This window comes from Musa acuminata, chromosome BXJ3-5 (genome assembly GCF_036884655.1).
Source record: "Musa acuminata AAA Group cultivar baxijiao chromosome BXJ3-5, Cavendish_Baxijiao_AAA, whole genome shotgun sequence".
In the NCBI taxonomy this organism is placed as follows: domain Eukaryota; kingdom Viridiplantae; phylum Streptophyta; class Magnoliopsida; order Zingiberales; family Musaceae; genus Musa; species Musa acuminata.
Genome location: NC_088353.1, coordinates 13,364,349 through 13,388,052, shown reverse-complemented (window position 1 = coordinate 13,388,052; position 23,704 = coordinate 13,364,349). Strand labels below are relative to the sequence as shown.

Sequence of the window (23,704 nt, the reverse complement as noted above, 5' to 3'; positions counted from 1 at the left end):
ATTTAAAAAATACACCGTAATTCCTTTTCTTTTTTGTTTTATAAACGAGTCTTTCCATGAACATAAATCAGACTGAGACTAAAATTATATTTTATTTAACTTGTAATAAATCTAAAAATAAATGATACTTTACAAGAAGTTGTGAGGGGTCGTTTAAAATCATTTTTTAAAAAATGGTTATTTGATTATGTTTAAATGATTTAGACAACTTAGACACAAAGAAACGTTAATTTGAAAATAATTAACCAAATTGAGATATAGGTTTAGTCAGTAATTAATCTGAAAACTATGACCATACTGGTTTCTGGCTTCGAGTCCAACTTAGAGATCTAAGAAACACAGACTCATCGAGCAACTTAACCATCATCAGATAAGTAGTATCTGACAATAAAACAAAATAATGTCGACAGAAATATTGAAAAGACTCGAAGTTCTTATTCAAACTATATATACTCTATATAATTCTTTTTTATATGTACAAATACCCACATTGGTTGACGTTCATGTACAGCATATATATACTCAGTTCTGTGATCTTGAATCAGCTACCAAAACCGATCTCTATTGACACTGAGATACCCAGCCATCACTTTTCCCCCAGTATTCCTCATGCCATCGATGAGATAGCACCATGTTGAGCCCAAAGCTCCAACAAAGAAATCTGCTTCGGTCGCCATTACAAAGTTCACAAGGGGATAGTTTGTACTGGTCTCTCTCCCAAGACTTGCCTCGTATGTGGCCATCGTCATGCTCCCCTCCTGGCGCGTAACATTCGTATAGTAGAAGGTCCAACTAGGATATCGCCTCGTTTTGTCTATGACTTCCTGCATGTAGGATTATACTGTCTCAGTGGAGTGGAAATGTAGCAATGGAATCGAGTGTCACAAGCATCCAAGGACATGCCTGCATTTCTGTGGAGAGCCATATGCTGTTCAGGTCCGGAAAATGCTTACGGATGCGGTCAGCTAGCTGCATGTAGTGTTCAAATCCGACAACCTTCATCTCACAAGCTTTGTCTCCCATCCTGACATGCATGCTTAGAAGTGGCCTCGGAATCCAGGGGTTATGAATGGACCATACAAGCCGCTCCATACCTGCTTCGGATTTGTTGATAGCTACCTGGGAACAAATAACATCTTAAATAACTTTATAACTTAAACTCTATCAAGATCGTGCAATTCATAAAGAGAAAATATTTATTATGATATCCACATATTCCTAATGAAGCATGATGAGTTTCTTTTATTAGCAATCCATAGAGTGGCATTATTAACCAAACAGAAACCTAATTTTACCACTTCAGAGAAATCTCATCTTTAGATGTACAGCAGCATAATGTCATACACAAGTTAGCAGTAGGTGAATCAAAAAATCCAACCATAACAACTGACTGAACAATCTTAAGTTAAATTGTTTGAAGCTACATGGCTTTCGTGTGCCAAAATCTTGTCAAAGGTGATGGTATTGACGTCCATTACTTTTTATATTTCCCTCAAAAAATTCAACCATCACAACTAAATGAAAAAGTTTATGGTAAATCATTTGGACCGAATGTTGAAACGAAATTTTGTCAAAGCAAATGAAACACACTGAAATGCATTAACATCTACATCATGAAAGAGCTCGATCTGGACTTATTTTGCACATGACAAGTGTGTACAAGGCTACAACTTGCAGGCATGTCTGTATCCTCTTTAAAAGAACAGTTTCACACTCTAAGGCTTGATATTTGAGGTGGAATATTGGCATGCATAGATGAATTCTGAATGTTATGCAATACATAGCGTGTAGATTTAGAATGATAGAATCATATGCTTGGAATGTGCAAGATTGTTGTAATTGGTTTTACATACGGCCCAATATGCTACAAAACAATTGGTAATGGTCTGCCAGCTGATCCGTTTCAGACAGTACGTGGTTAGGGATGGGCATACCAGTTGGTACATCTCTTGTACTGACCGATACGGTCAAAACACCTCGACCGAACTGACCGATGCAAGTCGATAACGGTCATATTTTGATTGTACCATTATCCCCCAGTCAAACCAGGTTCCAATGGTCAAATTGACTGTTTGGCCCGGTTTTGGCCCTTTAAATCATCCTCCCTCCCCCTCTTTCACTCACTCTCACTCTCATTATTACTCTTTCTCACACTCTCACTTCGTTAATCTTCCTAATCAGCAGTAAGTATAATCAACCTCTACATATGAATAAAAGAGGGATTAAAACTTGAGATCCAATGGAATTTTTCTCTGATTGAAGGTATTTAACTTCTTCCTATGTTTTATTTATCATTTCATACCATTTGAGACTTATTATTGCATACTTAGGAAAATTAAGCATGATTAAGGTCATTCTCTTATATTTAGGCCCAATTGGGTCCAGTTACCTAGAATTCTATTCATTTACGGCTTAGATACACCTTATTCTTATCTAAATATGATTCATATAAAAATAACAGAAAACCCCAAAAATAGAGATTTTTTGAATTTCAGGCCATTTTTTGCCTTTTTTCAGAATTGGTATGTATCGTACCAATACACCAACACATGGTACAGAATATCAGTATGATACCAGGGTTTAGGATTCTGCCTAAAAGGATCCTTTTAGCTTTAGGGTTTACAACTTTCATGCACTTTCATATCGCTCTGGTTGTGTTATTCTTAATAGTTGCTGCTGTGATTATACTCTATTCTTAATAGTTGCTACTGTGGTTATTCTTAAGGTAATTCTGTTATATTTAGGCCCAATTGCATCCAATTACCTAGAATTCTATTAATTTATGACTTAGATACACTTTATTGTTATCTAAATATTATTCATATAAAAATAATAGAAAACCCCAAAAATAGGGTTTTTCTGAATTTCAGGCCATTTTTTGTCTTTTTTTCAGAATATTGGGATGTATCGTACCAATACAATAACACACGGTACAGAATATTGGAATGATACCAAGGTTTAGGGTTCTACATAAAAGGATCCTTTTAGCTTAGGGTTTACAGCTTTCATTCAATTTCATATCGCTCTGGTTGTGTTATTCTTAATAGTTGCTGCTGTGGTTATACTCTATTGCATTTACGCTTTATTAGTTGCTGCATATTGTTGGCATCAGAGCAAAAATTTAAGATTGAATTTTTCAATATAGATCATTTATCTTAGTTAGATTTAGAAATAGAAAAGCAAACAAAAATAAAAAATAATTTAGAAAGAGAGCACAAATTAAACGATTGAATACTCGAAGAACTTTTTTTTGTGTAAAAGAAAAGTGACAAAGACAAGATTTGATCCCAAGATCTTGTGATAAGCTATCACGGTCTTTACTAGCCAAGCTAACTAATACCTACATACCTAAAGAATATCAAGTACATAGTCTTCAAGGTTAGCCTGTAGAAAATATGATAATAGATTGTTTTATAAATCTTTCAGAAGTCTTCGAGAACAGCAAGAAAAAACAAATAAAGAAATTTTGGAACTTATAGATTCAGCTAGAAGACTAAGTCATAATTATCGAACTTTATTAGGAAACCTAGACTACATATGAGAACAAATTAAAGAGGCATTAGAAATTATCAAACAAAGCCTGAATAAAAAAGAACTAAAAAAGGTAGTAGAAGGCTAGAAGCAATAAATATATTAGACCCTAAAACAATAGAACAAGAAACTAATGAATTGGTCATAGAATTACAAATTGAGGTAGAAAATATCAAGGAAATAATTAAAAGCCCACAAACACAAATAAAAGAGATAAATAAAATTGTGCATGAGTAAGGAAGATAGAACTTTAGCAAGAGTCATACATAAACTAAGAATAAAAAATATACCTACAACTTATTTTGATACAGTCAAATATGAGAAAAATAGTAATCAAAATCATGCAGCTACCTTAAATACAATAGTGGAATATTTAATCCAAACCAAAATAGAACTTAAAGAAAAAATAGAAAAGCTAGAGCAATTACAAATAGAAAAATTGAAAGTCCCTTTAGGCACATCAAGACTAACTAAAACCAAAAGGCTAGACTTTACACAAATAGAATTTAAAGCATCCAGTGAATCAAAAGATGGAAACCCAACTTAAAAGAAGCAGTAGTCAAAGGACGGTGGAAAAACTGTTAAGAGGGGGCTCAAGAAAAGGAAAACAATTAGCATTATATGACTTAGGAGACACACAAGCATACATTGAAAATAATCTCAGAAGACAGAAGACAGAAAAAAAAAAAAGGATGTTCACCATATAGAACAAGACTTTTTGAAGGTAAAAAGAAAATAACAAGACAAGTAAAGCAATGCAAAATAGCATGTGCCAATTAAGCAGTCATAACAAACTTCAATTCAGAAGAATTACAAAAATCATTAGTTAAATATTCAAAGTTTCATATCGGAGAATGGTTATGACGTATAGCTATGCATAAATGTAATATGAATGATAATTATGCTGTAATAGGGTGTATACCAAATTTTTCCATGAATCTAGTAGAATTTTTAAGATATATTAAGATAATATTCAAAAATAAAAATTATGACATGATTCCAGATGTAAATAATATAACACAACAAATTAAAGGAGAAGATATTGATAAAACCTTAGGGTTTTATCATGGAAGAAAGGGGAGAAAAGGGGATGATCAATTCGAGGGGATCGGCCTCCTTGATCACTTCGAGGGGATCAACCTCCTAGGGTTTGCCAAAAGACTAAATAATATTTCATTGTTTGCCAAAAAGAAACAGTTACATCCCTATTTATAGAGTTCCACCCAAAGTCCACCGGGACTTACTCTTAATAATAAATAAATATTAAATAAATGTCTATCCGACTATAACTAAACTAAACAAACTAAATAAATATTATTCAAAAGCTCAGAAAATAAAGGGATCCTAACAATTCCTCCCCCTTCAAATCAGTCTTATCCTCAAGGCTGAGCAATATCAAACTCGGGGAGTTTCTCTTTTAGCACTTCAGTCACAGGGTATCAGCGGCGTATCATAACCCGTTGATCAAATAAGTATGGTCTCCACCTCTTGATAGTGTAAGCAATAGGTCGGCCTTTCGGTGTTACAGTCTTCTAAAAAACCCTCTTCATCCGATGGCTAGTGGTAGTTGTGACCTTACTTTCACGTCTTCTCTTTAGGATCACCTGCTTTCCATTAATAAAAAGCTTCATGATTAGTTTAGAAAAGTTCCACGAAACATCACCCAAGGTTGATAGTCATTCAATTCCAAGCACCACTTCGAAGTCTTCCAAGGGTAGCAAAAAGAAGTCCACAAGCAATTTTTGGCCTTACAAAGTCAGTTAAATCTTTGAGAACTTGCTATCATGACCTATACTTCGAATTTATTATAGTCTTCAATGTGGTAGGCCAATCGATCGGTAACCTTACCATCCATAAAATTGTTAGTGCTACCAGTATCAATCAAAACTGTAACATGTTGATGTTCCAAAGTTCCTCCAACTTTCACAGTTTGTGGGTCAGAGTAGCTGACTAATGTATGCACTGTATGTATGATAGGTCCAACATCGTCATTAGAATCCATACCTTCATGATTAGTGTCCACATTGTTAGCTTCCAATTCCTCAATTGGTTCAATCATAAGATGATGCCCTTGTTTACATCGGTGCTCTCTACTCCACTTTTCATCACAGTGCCAGCACACACCCTTTTGCTGATCTTTCCTTGAGTTCTTCTTGGGTTAGTCTTCGAGTGTTAGGGTTCTAGTTGGGGATAGATAAGGCAGGTGGCTTGTTGATCATCTGTTTGTTGTCACTTTTGTTTCAACGAATTTCCTTATTGATTTTTTCCTCATGTAAGCGTGCAAATGATATTGCAAATGTCATATGTTAGGACTCTAGCTATGAGAGTCCTAATTGAGAGGGGCATTCATGTAAAACCTACCTAAACCGACCCCTTATAAAAAGGTGAAGAGGTCGGCTAGGGTTTGAAGGTTATTTCTTAAAAAAGAATTAAGAATTGTAAAGGAATAGGAGTCTTGAGTAGGAGTTCTATCAAGAGTCTTAAGTAGGAGTTTTAATTGAGTAGGAGTCCTATTAGGAGTTAGGGTTTAGAAACCCTATAAATAATCATGTATTCATCCTCTATTGATAAGCAATAGATGAATCTTTTCTGTAGCCTTTGAGTAGCATCTTAGAGGGAGGAACCCCTATAGAGTTCTAAGGAGGTCGATCCCCTAAAGAGATCAACCCCAAGTTTAGAATCTACAAGGGTTTTAACACCTGGTATCAGAGCAACGTTCTTGGCGTCTCGCTGCCCTTCCACAGCCATCCATCAGCCCTACACAGCCGCCCAAAGCAATTCCCACAATTGCTTAAAAGATCGTCGTCAAATTCCGCCGTCATCTCCACTACCGCGGATCATCCTTTGATCTCCCCGTGAATTGCAACAGGTTCTGGTTTCCTACCTTATTGCTGCTGCAATTTAGTTATCCTTAATCGAAAATCCAAAAAAAATTATTCCTATATTGTTGCATAAACTTTTCGTCGCAAAGTTTTCATCTCTACGATGAAAGATACATTGCAGAATTCCAGCCACATAGACAATCTATTTGATCTTGATACTGTGTTTTTTTCTATCCAAATCTATACAAAATTTTTATGACAACTTTGACACTTCCTAACAGCAGATTTCTCTTTGGTTTTGTCAAAAAATTCTCAATATAAACCATTGATTTTTAACATCTAAACTGCTATACTTGAAAATCTGCATTGTAAAATTCTAACAGCATAGCACAGTTTGTTTGATCTTGCTACTATGTTTTTTCTATCCAAATCTCTACAAAATTTTTATGATAGCTTTGACACTTCCTAACAATATATTTCCCTTTGGTTTTGTCAAAAAATTCTCAATCTAAACTATTGATCTTTTATGTCTAAACTACTATACTTGAAAATCTGCACTGTAAAATTCCAACCGCATACCACAGTTTGTTTGATCTTGCTATTACGTTTTTTCTGTCCAAATCTCTATGAAATTTTTATGACAGCTTTGACACTTCCTAACAGCAAATTTACCTTTGGTTTTGTCAAAAAATTCTCACTATAAACCATTGATATTTTATGTCTAAACTACTATACTTGAAAATCTGCACTGTAAAATTCCAGCCGCATAGCACAGTTTGTTTGATCTTGCTACTACGTTTTTTCTATCCAAATCTCTATGAAATTTTTATGATAGCTTTGACACTTCCTAACAGCAGATTTCCCTTTGGTTTTGTCAAAAAATTCTTAATATAAACCATTGATCTTTTACGTCTAATCTACTATACTTGAAAATCTGTACTATAAAATTCCAACCGCATAGAACAGTTTGTTTGATCGCTACTATGTTTTTTCTGTCCAAATCTCTATGAAATTTTTATAAAAGCTTTTACACTTCCTAACAGTGGATTTCCCTTTGGTTTCGTCGAAAAATTTTTAATATAAACCACTGATCTTTTACGTTCATGAAGAAGAAGATGCAAAAGAAGAGCCATAACCGACCGAAGTTACGGTACATACACTAACCGGCTACTCAAACCCACAAACAATGAAAGTTAGAGGCCTTCTCAAACAACAACCGATCACTGTTCTCATCGACATGGACAGCACTAATAACTTCCTAAACAGTAAAGTTGCTGTTCGAATGGCCTTACCTATCGAGAATTACAGCAGGTTTGACGTTAAGGTCGCCGATGGATGAATTTTGAAATATGATCGTAGGCGCCCGCGAGTGAAACTGTTGCTGCAGGACCAAAAGATAATTGCATATTTCTTCCTCCTCCCTCTTGATGATCATGTGGCCATGCTCAGAATTAAATGGTTGACGACATTAGGTGATGTTTCTTGGAATTTTATGAAACTAATTATAAAATTTTACAGTAAGGAGAAACAGGTGATACTGCACGGGAAACGTTGGGGCGACGTAATGACGATTTGCACACAACAAACGGAGAAGGTTTTGCATAAAGCATACAGCGGCTTTTTGGTACAACTTGAACAGCAAACTAAGGAAGAGCCAACAGAATTTGAAGATCCAAATCTACTTCCTTTGCTTGCTGAATTTTCAGATATATTTGACGAACTGCGCAACCTACCTCTTACCCGTCGGCATGATCATTGTATAACGATTCTTCAAGGCAAATCTCCAGCAAATACTCAGTCATATCAGTATCCACATTTCCAGAAGGATGAAATAGAAAGGATTGTAAAAGAGATGCTCGAAACTAGAATTATTCGGCCAAGTTGCAGCCCCTACTCTTCACCGGTGCTCCTCGTACGAAAGAAGGACGGAACATGGCGATTGTGTGTTCATTACCGAGATCTCAACGGCATAACCGTCAAGGACAAATACCTTATTCCAATAGTAGATGAATTGCTAGATGAAAGGGAGCACAAATCTTTACAAAGCTGGACCTTTGATCCAGGTATCATCAAATACGAGTGTGCGAAGAAGACATACCGAAAACCACCTTTTGAACACACAACGACCACTATGAATTTTTGCTTTCTTCAAAAGAAGGTGGAATATCTTGGGCATATCATATCAGAGGAAGGTGTGCCAGTGGACCCCTCCAAAATTGGAGCAATGCAGAACTGGCCGACCTCGAGGAACATAAAATTGCTAAATGGCTTTCTCGGTTTAATAGGCTACTACCGCAAGTTCGTGAAAAATGATGGAAAGATCAGTGCACCACTTACTTCTTTGCTGAAAAAAGATGCTTTCCAATGGTTGGACAAAGCGACCACCGCCTTCGACAAACTTAAAGTCACAATGACGACAATGCCCGTACTGGGGCTACTCGACTTCGGTAAGACTTTCGTTATTGAAGTCGATGCCTCCGAAGTCAGAATTGGTGTTTTACTAATGCAAGATGGCCACCCCCTCGCTTATACCAGTAAGGCATTATCTCCTTCCTATCTCAAAACGACTATTTATGATAAGGAGATGCTCGTGATTGTGCATGCGGTGGTCAAATGGAGATCGTACTTGATCGGGCGATGCTTTCAAATCAAGACCGACCATAAAAGCCTAAAATATTTCTTAAAACAGAAGATATCTTCCCCCAAGTAGCAAAAATGGATAATAAAGCTTCTTGGATATGATTATGAAATAATTTATAAAAAGGCGAAAGAGAATGTTGTTGCAGATGCGCTTTCGCGGCTACCCGAGCAAGCTGAATTTTCGACTGTTTCACTTCCGATCAGCGACTTCCTTAAGGATATTAAGATGGAATGGCAGGAAGATCTGGAGACCAGTAAAATCATAAAAAATTAGAGGAAGCATCAAGCTCCGTGGCTCATTACAGTTGTGACTCAAAAGAATTGTGCTATAAATGACGCATTGTGCTTGTGCCAAATTATACTTGCATCTTCACGAGCAGATTTTGGACAAAATTATTCTAGATGCAGGGCACTAAATTGAAAAGGAGTACAGCGTATCACCTACAAATCGACAGCCAAACGAAAGTGGTGAACAGGTGCTTAGAAACAACCCAAAGTCATCCACCAAATATGACTACCCAAGGAGAACTCCATACCCAGTCGAGTGCCATTATTGATCGACGGATCGTGACTTAACGACGACGACCCACTACTAAAGTGCTAATATAATAGGCAAACTTACCAGCAGAAGGTGCCACTTGGGATAACTATGACGACTTGAAAATCAAATTCCCAGGATTTATGGATTGTCAGCCTCGAGGATAAGGCTGATTTGAAGAGGGCGGGTCTGTTAGGACTCTAGCTAGGAGAGTCCTAATTGAGAGGGGCATTCATGTAAAACCTACCTAAGTCGACCCCTATTAAAAAGGTGAAAAGGCCGGCTAGGGTTTGAAGGTTATTTCTTAAAGAAGAATTAGAAGTTGTAAAGGAATAGGAATCTTGAGTAGGAGTCTTAATTGAATAGGAGTCTTGAGTAGGAGTCCTATTAAGAGTTAGGGTTTAGAAACCCTATAAATAGTCATGTATTCATCCTCTTTTGATAAGCAATAGATGAATCTTTTCTGCAGCCTTTAAGCAGCAACTTGGAGGGAGAAACCCCTATAGAGTTCCAAGGAGGTCGATCCCCTAAAGAGATCAACCCCAAGTTTAGAATCTATAAGGGTTCTAACATCAAAGTGCGGGGTTGGCGAGATTTGACTTCACATCGGATATCTGGATTAAGTCCTTCGATAAATGTACCCACCAGTTATTGTTCGGACCAATCTCTGGCTTGATTTGACAATCTTTCAAACTTGCTCTGATATTTCAACACTGTAAAAGTCTAACGAATTTTGACGAGCTGTCCATCAACATTCTCATATTCAGATGGTCCAAAGCGAGCAAGAAGCCCTCTCTTGAATTGCTCCCACGAGGGGACTCCATGACAAGTTTCGTACCAATCATACCAATGGATTGCATCTCCATCTAGCTGAATTGAGGCTATTTCCACCTTGGATTCTTTTGGGGTTCTATGAAAACTAAAAAAATTTTCTGCCCTAGAGATCCAACTAGTCAGATCCCCATCTTTCCATCTTGAAAATTCTACCTTAATGCGTGGGTAGTTTGTGTCATAATCTTGGGGCTCTTTTCCTGTATCTCCATATCTGTTCATCGTAGAATTTGAGCTCCCATCTTGTTGAAACCTGCTAAAATGCTCCAATAAGCTCTTTTTTAAATCATCAAGGGTTTCTTGTAGCCGATTCTCAATTTTGGTTTCCAATGCTTCAATTTGTACATTCACTGAGTTATTGGTAGCCATTGCGTAAGACTACAAATCTGTAATCCCCAGTTCTTGTTTTTGATGTCTAGTCAAGAGCATCAGCATTGTCGACGCGAAGCTACTAAGGAAGTAGGCGCCGAGGGAAGTGCTATGGTCGTTGCGAGGAGGAAAAGTTGTTGCCTTGTTTCTGTTGCTGCGTGAGGTGAGAGCACTGGGGGTTGGAAGGCGACGACGTCAGTGTGGCTGCAGCTACTGCAACCCAAGGGAGCGATCGTCGAGCAGTCGGGGTTGAGGCTACGGCGACGGCAACTGGCGGCTGTAGCAGAGGATGCAGAGCAAGGGGGAGGCAACGTTGAAGCGGTCGGGGTTGAGGCTGCGGTAGAGGATGTAGAGAAAGGGGGAGGCGGCATTGAATCGACCAGGGTTGAGGCTGCGGTGGTGGCAACCGGCGGCTACGACAGAGGATGCAAAGCAAGGGGGGAGGCGGCAGTGTTGTGAATGCCGATGAAGAGGAATCGGTCGTGGCGCGATTGGGAACAAGGGCAATCGGTGAGTTGCCCTGTTTCTGCGGCAAAGGATGCAAAGCAAGGGGAAGGCAACGTTGAAGCGGCCGGGGTTGAGGTTGCGGTCGCTGCGGATGAAAGGCAGTGTTGCCCTATCTCTGTTGCATGGAAGGAGGCATTGGCGACGCCAAGGGATCGTGGGCGGTTGAGGAAATAGCGACGGCGCGGATGGGAGGCAGCGTTGCCCTGTTTTTGTTGTACCGCGGAAGGAGGCGCTGGCGACATCGAGGGATCACGGGCGGTTGAGGAAACAGCAGCGACTGTGGCGGTTGAGGACTAGCTGCGGCGGTTGCTGTCGATGCCGGCAGCGAACAAGGGAGGAAACAACGGCGGCTGCGGCGGTCGTGGTTGCCATGTTTCGATCGCCACGAGGAGGGATGGTCGAGCGGTTGCGGTTGCGACCCAAGGGGAGACAGCGATGGTGGTGCAGCTGGGGTGGTGTCACCGATGGTAGAAGCGATGGGGGTGGTCCACTTGTCGAGAAACAACGGTCGCATTCCTTCTCGCTCGAGCAGGGTGGGGCAGCAAGGAGGGAAGGTTGCTGGCCGAGGAGCAGCAGCGATGGTGGAGGGGGGTCACCGAGGGCTGGGATCGATGAGAGGGTGGTCCGTTGACTAGGAAGCAACAGCGGCTGTGGTCACTAGCCAGCGAGCAGTGGACTCTGTTTCGCTAGCCGAGCTTCTTTCTCGCTCGAGAAGGATGCAGCTGCAGATTTTTTTTTTTATGATGATAACTACAGCATAAACGCCGAGGATCGCTGCTCTGATACCAAATGATAAGGCGCTAAGGTTTTATCATAGAAGAAAGGGGAGAAAAACGGATGATCACTTCGAGGGGATCGATCTCTTAGGGTTTGTCAAAAGACTAAATAATATTTCATTGTTTGCCGAAAAGAAATAGTTACATCCCTATTTATAGAGTTCCACCCAGAGTCCATTAGGACTTGAACTTTTAATAATAAATAAATATTAAATAAACCTCTATCCGACTCTAACTAAACTAAACAGACTCAATAAACATTATTTAAAAGCTAAAAAAAAAGGATCCTAACAGATGTAGATAAAGCCATTAAAAATGTCAGAAAATTTCATAATTTATAAAATGGATGACGAAACAAGTGACCATACAAAAATATATCAAGAACCACAAGGAATAAGTATAATTATACAAGAAGGTGAAAAAGAAGAATTTGAAGAAGAGCTAGATAATATAAATCTAGATACATACGTAGGGAGAAAAATGCTCCAAGTTTAAATCTAGATAATATACCTATACAATACTGGGAAGAAGAGCTAGAAGATTGGGCACAAAGATTAACATCTTCATTTTACAATTAGAAGTAGATGACTTTGGTACTTAGAGATTTTGTATGTAGCTCCTTAAGAGCATCACTACAGGATATATTTCATGTATATTATGTGAATAAACAGATATCCTACTTAGAAGTCGTTGAAAAGAAAAATATGCAATTATGGATTCAGTTTCTAAAAGTTGTATCAATTGGTGAATGTATAGTAAAAGATACCAAAAAACAAAAGCAAAATACTTGGGATAATTAAAAAAAAAGATATTGTAACCTAAGTGCATTAGAGGACTACTCTTAAGGCATTTTTAAAATATTTAAGTAAATCAGGACAAGTATCTAACCCATATTATATAGCAAAATACATAACTGGAATTCAAGAAAATTTAGTGGGAAGATTACAAGAATGGTTGTAACATACAAAAATCTAAGGGGTTTTCAGTATGGGACAAGCCATAAAATTTGTAAGAAATTTTCATGCCCAGATATATGTGAGGAAGTAAGGTTGTTAAAAGAAGGAAGAAATCTCTCTAGAAATGATAAAAGAGGCTTAGGAATAAGAGTATGCAAAACATTTGCATATCATGAACCCTATGAATTTGAGTGTCCGAGATAGCAAGAAGAAGAGATCTCTTTAGAAGTGATAAAAGAGGATTAGGACTAGGAGCAGGGTTTGTCGTGCAACGGTATACTGCCCAGTACGAGCAATACATACTAGTCCAATAGGAGACTAGTACGCGAACCACCCTGTACCGGATGGTATATGTTAAATGACCTCGTGTCGTCCAATACGGGATCTGTACCAATCAAAAGGGTCAAAATCCGACCATTGCCAACCTATACCAATCGGTAATGATAGGACCGCTACCGACAAATGGCTCCGATCTAACCCGTTCCAATGGTCAAATTCATTTGAAAGGGTTTCTAAACCTTTTTCTCCTCTTTCACCCCCTTTCACTCTAGCAAACTCTCATACTCTCTCAATCTCTTTCTTACTCACTTTTTTTTCTCTCTCACATTTGCACTCTCTTAAAACTTTACAAGGCTGCGGTTTGTAGTTTGAATCAAGCTTGGAAGGCTAATTAAGGAGGATTAACACCTAAGTTAGAGGAAGAACTCTCTCATTAAAGATTTTTTTATTTTTGATGATTTACCATATGATTAAGCCTATTCTATGTTTTCAATGCCTAACATGTTGTTTAAGATCTTTATGATGGTATAATAGTGTTAATAAGGGAGTAATTAAGGTTTGTAAGATTGTGATTACTATGTTTAATGCTATTTTTTTTGAAGTTAGTCACTTAATGGGTCAAATCTTTGTATTTCATGTATATTAAGATGATTTACATATTTGTGATGGTATAATAGGTTTAATTAGGTTTTCATGAAGTTTTTTAATGTTGTAATTAGTGATTTTAATGATGATTTAATCGAAATTTGACCCATATTAAGTCAATTCAACATCTTTAATACATATTAGGATGTTTAACATGTTTATAATAGTGAAAGAGGACTAATTAGGGATTAATTAACTATGTTAATACTAAATATTAGTATATTTAATATTGGGTTAATCAAAGTTCTGAACCATATTGGGTCAATTTTTGACATGTTTATAGTGATTAAAGAGGAATAATTAGGGAGTGATTAACTATATTAATGTTGTGATTAGTGTATTTAATGATGTTTCATCACAATTTGACATATATTGGATCTAATTTATCTATTTAACAAGGATTTTAATTTCGAATAATACCGCTCGTACTAGGCAGTATGTATCGGTCCACCAACAAACCGAAATGCGGATCGCCAACTACTGAGCGGTACTGTCGATTGGGGTTGTTTACGCCCTGTTACCAACCGAAATCGATCGGTAACGGTCAATTTTGACCGTCGTTGCCCGCTACTAGGTAGTATTAGCCAAGGGAGGAAGGAGAAGAAAAGGGAGAACCAGAAGATCCGGTGCTGCTCTTCCTTAAAAATCCCGATCCGTCGTCGCCCTCCCTCGTCGGACGCCGCATATGTGATGTTGCCTCCTCCTCGTCTGAGGTGACGAGGCCTCGGCATCATCAGTGACTTCTCATCCACGCGGGGAGAAGAAGCCTCGGCGTCGTCGCCGAGGCTTCGCGAGGAGATCGCTCGGTTTCTTCTCCCTGCGTGGGGTGATGAAATCGGAGAAGAAACCTCTTCTCCTTGGTTTTTTATTATTTTTTAATCTTTATATATATATATATATATATATATATATATATATATATATATATATATATATATATATATATATACCGATTCTCTTCCTCGGTTTCTTCTTCCTGCGTAGGGAGAAGAAACAAGGTGATGTCACCTCGACAACTTTGCCTTTTCTATTATTTTTAACTTTTCTTTATATTATAGTATATTATATTATATTATATATATATATATATAGGGCAGGGGTGCCTTAGCGAGCAGAGCGCCGAGTTGCACTGAATTAGCGGCAACTCCCCCACGACCTCCACTCCAATCTTATTCCTATATCCGACCTCCAATCTTATTCCTGTACTAAGCAGTACGCCGAAGCATACCACTCGGTACACTCATACCGTACTATACCGAGCTAAGATCGAAACTCCAGTATGGTACAAAATAACAAAACTTGCTATTTAATACCTCATAGGGTGTTTGACATATTTATAGTGGTAAACTAAGACTAATTAGGGTTTAATTAAGTTTTTTAATACTGTAATTAGTGTATTTAATGATAAATTCATCATTATTTGATCCTTTATTGGGTTAATTTTATATTTAATAATTATTAGTGTTTGTCATGTTTATTATGGTAAAAAAGGGCTAATTAGTGAGTAATTAATGTTTTAATGCTATAATTAGTATATTTAATTATAAATTCATGGTAATTTGACCTATATTGAGTCAATTCTATGTATTTAATGCCGCATAGGTTGATTAATATGTTTATAATGGCAAAGTAAGGTACGTGATGTATAATCACACTTATTATTTCAAATAGAGCTAATCGTAGCTTATTATTTGATTCAATTTTGATAGAAACATTGCACCAAAGAAACAAACATATGATGATACTTGAAATCATGCCCGAAAGATAGACGGGAACCGTCATAATTGACAATGCATTTATTGTGAAGGTGGAGGAATCATCGAGATGAAGATGGATTTCGCCGACAGGTATCCCGATGTTGCAAAATGCAAGAAGGTTCCAACTTAGGTCCATAAATTATTTTAAGATAAGTTACAATAGGCAAAGGAAGATACAATTATAAAGGAGGCAAGAGTTGAGAAAGAATACTACAAGTCTATATAGGAACTGATTTATGATGAATATGAGAGTCACGGTGATGATATCGATCCAGATCTCAGAGTTGATATTTGTACATCACTAGAGCATCAGTATATATATGAGGAGGCAATGAGGCATCAACGACCTAACTCAGAGTGGGAGCATGGCGATGGTAGATTTATACTTGGAGCATTTTTCTCCCTTGGGTTACTCTACTAGAACTGACTTCTCCATCGTTCATGAATACTTCTTCATCATTCATCATTACTCCGTCAAGACTTCCTTCTTCACTTCCGAATTCAAGTTGATATATCTCATTATCTTCTTTCTCAGACTCCTCTATTTTAAAATTTTTATTTCCTCTCTCTAAATTTTCTAAACTTAAGACTTTCATATTCTTCCTTCCATTTTTCGTTCAACTAATATATCTGAACATATTTCTATTGGGACGATTTCCTCTAATAAGTCATTAAAATTCTTCTTTTTATCTTCTTCTACAATTCTACTTATTCTTTGTGGTTCTTGATATATTTTTGTATGGTCACTTGTTTCATTGTTGATTTTATAAATTATGAAATTTTCTATGACATTTTTAACGGCTTTATCTATATCTTCTCCTTCAATTTGTTCTATTATATTATTTGTTTCTTCTTCTCCTCTCTCAGTCTTGAAGATGACTTCTTCCAATGTCCTATATTCTAGACTATTTCCGTTGTATTTCTTTGGTCTTTTCTTCCCTCTATATAAATATCCTAAATTCCTAATCGATGGCGGTTATTTCTTAAATCTTCATTTAGTTGTTTGGCAAAGTAAATAAAGTCTATTTCATTATTATTTTTTGGTTTTATTCCACTTAACATATTTATTTTAATAATATTTTCTTCTTCTTCTTCCTCTAGGTACGTTATTTTTTCCCTATAATTTGAAAATCTAGTTAGGTGTATATGTGGCCTGAGGTTGCTTCTAGTTTTCTATCTCACCTCTTGGTATGTCTCCTAATTCCTACTCCATTTTTAAAGTGTCAATCTTTTTTGCTAGGATCATATTTACATCTCTACTAGTAAAACTTTCTACTAATTTTTATGTTTGTAATAAAAATCCTAATGTAGCTTTCCAATACACCTTATGGTAATTGCAATATTATTTGCATCTAGAATCATATCATAATTTTTTACTTTTGAATATTATCTTAATATATGTTAAAAATTCTACCAGATTCATGGAAAAATTTGATATACACCCTATTACAGCATAATTATCAATCATATTATATTCGTGCATAACTAATTGGGCTTGGTTATGGTTATTAAATTGATCATCAAAAACATACTTCATAATCATCCCAGCTACTCCCCTTTTCTAAGTTTGCAATTCCTATTACTATTAGTCCGATATGAAACTTTGAATATTTTGCTAATGATTTTTGTAATTCTTCTTAGTTGAAGTCTGTTGTGACTGCTTTATCAACATATGCTATGTCATATTGCTTTACTTGTCTTTTTTTTTTTTTGAACTTCAAAAATCTTGTTCTATATGGTGAAACATCCTTTTTATTTGTCTTTTGAGATTATTTTCAATGTATGCTTATGTGTATCCTAAGTCATATAATGCTAATTCTTTTCCATTTTTTGAGCTCCCCTTGACAGTTCTTCCACCATCTTTTGACTACTACTTCCTTTAAGTTTGGGTTTCCATCTTTAGATTCACTGGATTCTTTAAATTCTATTTGCGTAAATTCTAGTTTTTTGTTTTTAATCTAATTTTTCGTTTTTAGTTAGTCTTGATGTGTCTAGAGAGACTTTTAATTTTTCTATATACACAATACCGATAAGTATAATAAGGTCAATCAGCATGAGACGGCATTTCTTAGTTGTAACCGACTCCTTTGTCAATCAACGGATATCTTTGTATATTCAGAAATAACAAAATAATGATGTCTTTGTTTTCTTGCAATATACACTAAACTAAAGGACAATATATTCATAAAACAAGGTACCAGTTAAGGATGCAATGGAATCTTACGTGGTCATCATGCAAATTTCAATCTCTAGAAATAGGCAAATTGCCAAAAGTTGCATAGAAAATACTAGCCTCTGGGTCTTCCCTTTTCTTTAAATGAAAGTTGGAAAACTAATCACTACAAACACAATTTTACAACATAATTTTGAGCCTTAATGATATTAGATAAGCAAAGGTGAGAAGAGAGATTGGAACCACATAATGATATCACACGCTCCTGCTTGGTAAAGATGTCCACTTCAGAAAACATAAGATCTTGAAATTTATGATGCCATGCTAAAGTATATAAAAATGGCTTTTGGTTGAGGATTCAGATGAGACAAGATAGAAATTAAGTCTATGAATGATTGAAAACTGTCTAAGAGGCATGAAGAGCAATGAAAAAATCCAATAAGATGAGAAACTGCAAATTAGTCAGTATGTTTACCTCTCAGGAGTAAGGTTTGTTGTTAGATGTCCATGATATCTGATGAGTGATATTCTTTTTGCATAATTAATTGAATAGGTCTATGTAGTCATCTAAAATAAGAAACTGATCCATTTATTTTAACACAAGCGGGTAAACACATCATATTGCAATTAACCATTAGTTGCTTACTTTTCTAGTACCAAATAAAAGGGGGAAAGAAAACCCAAACCTAGTAGAACACTTGGTCTTATGATCAAGAATTTACATGCTCAGTACTAGACCCTGAACCATCAGTTCGGAATGTTAGTACTGAGTAAAAAATAAAAGAAAAAGAAGGGAAACCAAAAACAAAAAAAATTGAGAACAGAGAAAGAAACACCTAAGAGTAGACGAGTGAGCTTACAATTGGCTCCTCTTCCAATTGTTCCCTTTCCAATGAGGGCACAAGAGAGGAACAGGGAAAGATAGAATTTTGCCATTACGGATCACAGAGAGAGAGAGAGAGAGAGAGAGAGAGAGAGAAAGGTCACCATCATCATCGATATTTAGGCCTTCTAAAAATTTATTTTAATTAGTGGTAGTCAAAACTCAAAACCAGTCTGCATTTTGATGGAGACATAATATATGAATGGTCTGCAACTGACTTTTACTATCACTACAAGAGGATGATCGATGGCTGGTTTTACCCAATGCTTGACAAGAATTTTGATTTCACTGGCAAAACGAACGAAAAATGCTGGCTTGCAGCAAACCCCAACAAATATAATAATGACTAGTGTATGCTTCATGTTCTGCAAGTCAACTGAAACCTCCTATGTTATTAAATTATGTGGAACAGTAAAGTAAAATTCTAGTGCTTGCTGACCTTTGGCCAAGCTGCAGAAAGACTTGTAATGACCATCTTTGCAGCTTGCAATCCAAATGCTTTGTGACGAGCGACATTTAGTAGGTGACACATATATTCACTTTTAAACCTCATCAAGTATCTTATAGCCTGCAAAACAGTTTGGTTGACAAATCATACATGGACTCAGTAATGCAGAAACTAAAGCAACAAAAATAAATCACTAAAGATCATGCTGTATCAGAAAGCTTTATGGCAGATGATATGATTGCCAATTAATGGGGAAAAGAAAATAAAGTCAAGATTAACTAGAGCGAAGACCTGTGCTCGCCACCACCTCCTATCCATCTTTCGGTGGCTTCGAAGTAAACTCCCATCTACCTCTGTTGTTGGTTGCAGAAAACTCCATGGTCTACCCCATGCTCTAAATAACAGTTATTACAAATGTAAGGTGATATAAACAATCTCTAAACTACAAGAGAAATGAGTAAATGATGAGGAATTGTATACCTAGGTACCTTTCCAGCCCATATTTCCTTTGAGGTATAGTTGTCCTTGACTGTTATGATCCGTTTTTGCCAAGCTTCTTGACTCTTCATGAGACTAAAAGCTTGTTTCTGACACTCGGTGGATGTCTCGGCAAAGAAGTAGCAAGACCAGTGAGATCGTGAAGAACCTGTAAAATGGAAACTAGGATCAATGTGTACACCCATTTTGTAGAAAATAGAAAATTTTGTGTAGCTTGGGTAGAGACGAATGAGATCTTCAGATGTATTCTGCTCTAACGTGATGCCATAGAGACATCTTTAGATGATTAAACAGAGAACAGAACATAATCATCACTGCGAAGAAATATTACACCTTGGCAGCCACCATGATCTGCTCTGTTGTAGTAGTTTGTGACAAGAATTCGTTTCTCGTTTAACGCAATAGCCAGAAGCCCTGACATTCCAGCTAGTTGGGCCCCAATACCAAATCCTGGAAGCCTCTCCCAGTCAGCAAGTAGAAACCGCAGGTTAGGATCATTGCAGTTCTTGGGGTGCTGACAAACCCATATATCCCTCTGTACTAATCTAGTAAGAGGAAAATTGTCCTCATCTGATCCTACAACCTGGAAATAAACTTTCATCAAATATCAAGTAATAATTCATGAACGATAAATAATTCAGGTGAACAAAACAGATAGCAGATCACATATACCAAGTTTGAATACGGGTATAAAGGCAATGCTCATAAGTTCCAAAGTAATGTATTTTTGGAAAAGTCTATCTCACAGTATGATGCTTTTCCCGGGTATGTATCAATTTTATACTCGACATTTCAGCAATTTATTTCAAAATTTTTACTGTAAATTATTCTTTTTTTTATTTCTGTCATCAAATGTGTCTAACAAAATAATAATCTATACGCAGTCCACAAAATTATAACCCTACGAAAGTACAACAAAAGAATGCATATGTAAAAGTATTTGACGAACTCCTGCATGTACCTCTGTTTCCCATAGAAGAGGAAGGAGATACAGAAGGCGAAACTTATTTGACAAAAAGGAAAATAAGTATGATGAAATTTCAGAGTTCTCATATCAGCTCAGAATCAGTGTGTAGATTAACTTCAACTATATTGTAACAAGCCAGTTTACTCCTGCAAATTCACATACCCAAGGAGGATAAGCATCTCCAAATTTTGCTTCATGATGATAATGAGTTTTCTCTGGATCTTTTGATGAGGAGGGATGAAGTAACTCCATTCCTAAAAATCCTCTCCACAAAGTCCAAGGAGGATAGCTTCCATTTTCACCATGGCTGTCAAACTGCTTGTACATTTGAGCATTCAGACTGCAGTTTTCAAAATGAGGAGCATCAGGAACATCAGCTCTAGCAAATTGATGCTCATCATCTCCATTCAGCAGAGCCCAAGCATTATACAGCATCATGACTCTCTCTTCATCACTTGGCTCTAGACCCGCCGAATGATCCTCTGAGACCTCTACTTTCTCTGTTATAGAGCTGTACATGCCTGATCTGCTAATACCTGCAATAACAAGAAAAGACTTGATTGTTTCTGGTTCACAATGTAAGACCAACTTGCAAAACTATCTCATCATAAGCAGCACAAATACTCTGCAACAAATTTCCTCGATCTGGAAAATGATTCATGATGTAACTTGAGAAGCAAGTGATCAAGAGCCACTTAAAACGAAAACAACATGTTATTTCATATTGTTCGCAGTCGATATTGAAAATCAACATTTTCCAAACTATCCAGGAAAAAGGAAAAAGAAGGAAACTTTTTTGGCTGAAGATGGTGAACTCAGAATCTGCTCAGTCACATCCACCATCCAGAAAACAATTTTTACATCATCATCTAAATCAGCTATGCATTTAATTGTCAAAATTTGGCAATTGAAAACCTCAAACATCAGTCATCAAATTGTCCTTTTAGCTAGAATTCCTTGAAGAAAGCATCTTTAGTTGAAAAGAAATCAAGAACAAGGATTTTCATAAGCATATGCATGAAAAAGGACAAGGAAACAAAAATAAATTGAAAAGAATATGCATGTAACTTTCTTTAGTTGGAAGTGCTTTAGTTGTACAGCGTAAAAGCAGAAGGGACTAATTTTGAAGCCCAACATTTAGGAATCTGCTTCTGAATAAGAGAAGAATTGATTGAGTAGAAACGATTCACATGAGAAGAATAGAATCAACCAAAAGTACCGAGTGAGAATGCCCTACTGGTTAATATGTTGGATAAATACTGGTACCATAAAATAAAACCACCGAAATCCGTGAAATTGATATGCTTTTTATCCAACAATTGTTACAGTAGTGTCTATGAAAGTAGTCAAGCAAGAATAGTAATAAGGAATAATTTCATTCTTCTGAAAGATTGAACTAACCAGAAGTCCAAAAGCTTGAATTCTGCGAAACGGCTCCGGCGGTCCTTGAATACACCAATCCAACCTCTGTAGACCTGAGTGGAGCAACGGCAACCAGGAAGAGGTAGGTGATGCAGACACCACAGAAGAAACCCAGAACCCATATTTTGCATGGGGTGGAGTTGCCCATCTGCAAAGCCTTCTGAGAGAGAGCTCTCTCAAGACCCTTTTGAGCTGTTGGTTCCATTATCCACCTATCTTCCTTTTACTCCTGCCACCATTCAAACTCACTTAAACAGGCGCTTCTCCTACCGTTCCGTTCTTCATCCAAAGCACATGGAACTTCAATATCAACACCAATCTGCTTCCAGACCTAAATGTCAGACCAGACTGTTTCATTAATTTCCTCTACCACTACAACTACCATTACGAGTCTGAGCAATTGTAGTCTAGCTTTCTGGGCATTGTGTTGTCTCCTACACAACCATTCAGGACAGACAAAAAGGCCCTCACCTAAAGTATCTTCACCTGACTCTCATCAATGAGTGTTAAGCGCCTCCCTTCCAACTGCATTACCACACGATCATTTCTTTCTTTCAGTTCCACGCCACACCGCACAGGATAGAAGACGATAAAAGTAAAACCAAGGATGCCCATTTAAATGAAATGTGTCAAAAAGACATCTTATTTCTATGACACATGGCATGTTATCCTATCCTGCTACGCATGCAGAAAAAAATAAAAAAACACAAGAGGAACGGACTTGGGAGATCCACCAAATCAAGGAGAGGTCAGCTCTTTTCAGACATCACGCGCACATATTCCATGGCAAATTTTGACACCAAGAGGTTCTTCCGAAGGCATGACACGAGAGGCAAAAGGAAGGCAATAACCTGGTGTGAGACCTGACAGGAGGACCGAGTGAGCAGGGGGTCACAAGATCATCCACAAGCTTCTGCTCCCTGTTTCCTCGGGCAATTCATGTCGGGCGCTGCTGCTGCTACTGCTACTGTAAACCTTGGCCACGGCGCCCTGCACTACTTACCTGTGCGGGAAGCAGACATAGGGAGGAGGAGCAGGAACAGCAGCGACACGGCTGGCGCAAGGACAACGTACCATCGGCATCCGCTGCAGCACATGAAGCTGGTTTCCTTCCCCGGTGGGTCCCGCTCATCATGTATCTGTAGAATGAGAATAATGTCGACCGCCTGCATTATGAACGATCATGATGATGATCTCGGAAGAGGACGGGGTAAGCGGGCCATGACTGCTGCATCCACAGAAGGTTGGTGGAGGTTCGAGGACCGAAGTGGAGGAGAAGGCAAGCAAAGTGAGGCATCATCACAGGACCATCTGGGGGACCAGAGAAGCTTAGTCACAAAGTTGAGTAGTTTTTCCGTGTTCACCGAAGCTTTATCTCGTTCCTGCCGTAGATAATAATAATAATAACAATTATTATTATTATATTATTATTGTCATGTACGGTTGTTGATAATAATCTCGTTAATATTTAAAAAAAAGCGAGAGACACGAGGGCGGGGAGCAAGCCGAGGATGACGGCTGCACAAATGGACGGCGGATGATGAAGAGTATCTCGATCACCAAAAATATCGCCATCGACTAGAATGGCTGGCAGTGATGTGACTGTGACAGCTGGGAGAATCTGGCTGCGGATTTCAATTTCTTCGCAAGCAAATTGGAAAG

At 37.5% G+C, this 23,704-nt stretch overlaps 1 protein-coding gene across 4 annotated transcripts; it reads right to left on the bottom strand.

Annotated features, from left to right (window-relative positions):
• Positions 1-413: 413 nt before the first annotated feature.
• On the bottom strand, positions 414-23,332 carry LOC135638853 (uncharacterized). 4 transcript variants are annotated; one of them, XM_065152344.1, is made up of 10 exons: positions 22,764-23,332; positions 22,514-22,567; positions 22,022-22,373; positions 20,783-21,156; positions 19,987-20,236; positions 19,636-19,801; positions 19,447-19,549; positions 19,147-19,275; positions 900-1,119; positions 414-820 (listed from the first exon to the last, which is right to left on the bottom strand). In XM_065152344.1, the coding sequence occupies exons 3-10, from the start codon at positions 22,245-22,247 to the stop codon at positions 546-548; spliced, it is 1,743 nt and encodes a 580-aa protein (XP_065008416.1). In that variant the 5' UTR covers positions 22,248-22,373; positions 22,514-22,567; positions 22,764-23,332; the 3' UTR covers positions 414-545. The 4 variants fall into 4 exon arrangements, with proteins under 4 accessions (XP_065008416.1, XP_065008418.1, XP_065008414.1 ...); XM_065152346.1 differs by having other exon boundaries at positions 22,022-22,361; XM_065152342.1 differs by having other exon boundaries at positions 22,894-23,332.
• Between the last annotated feature and the right edge of the window lie 372 nt (positions 23,333-23,704).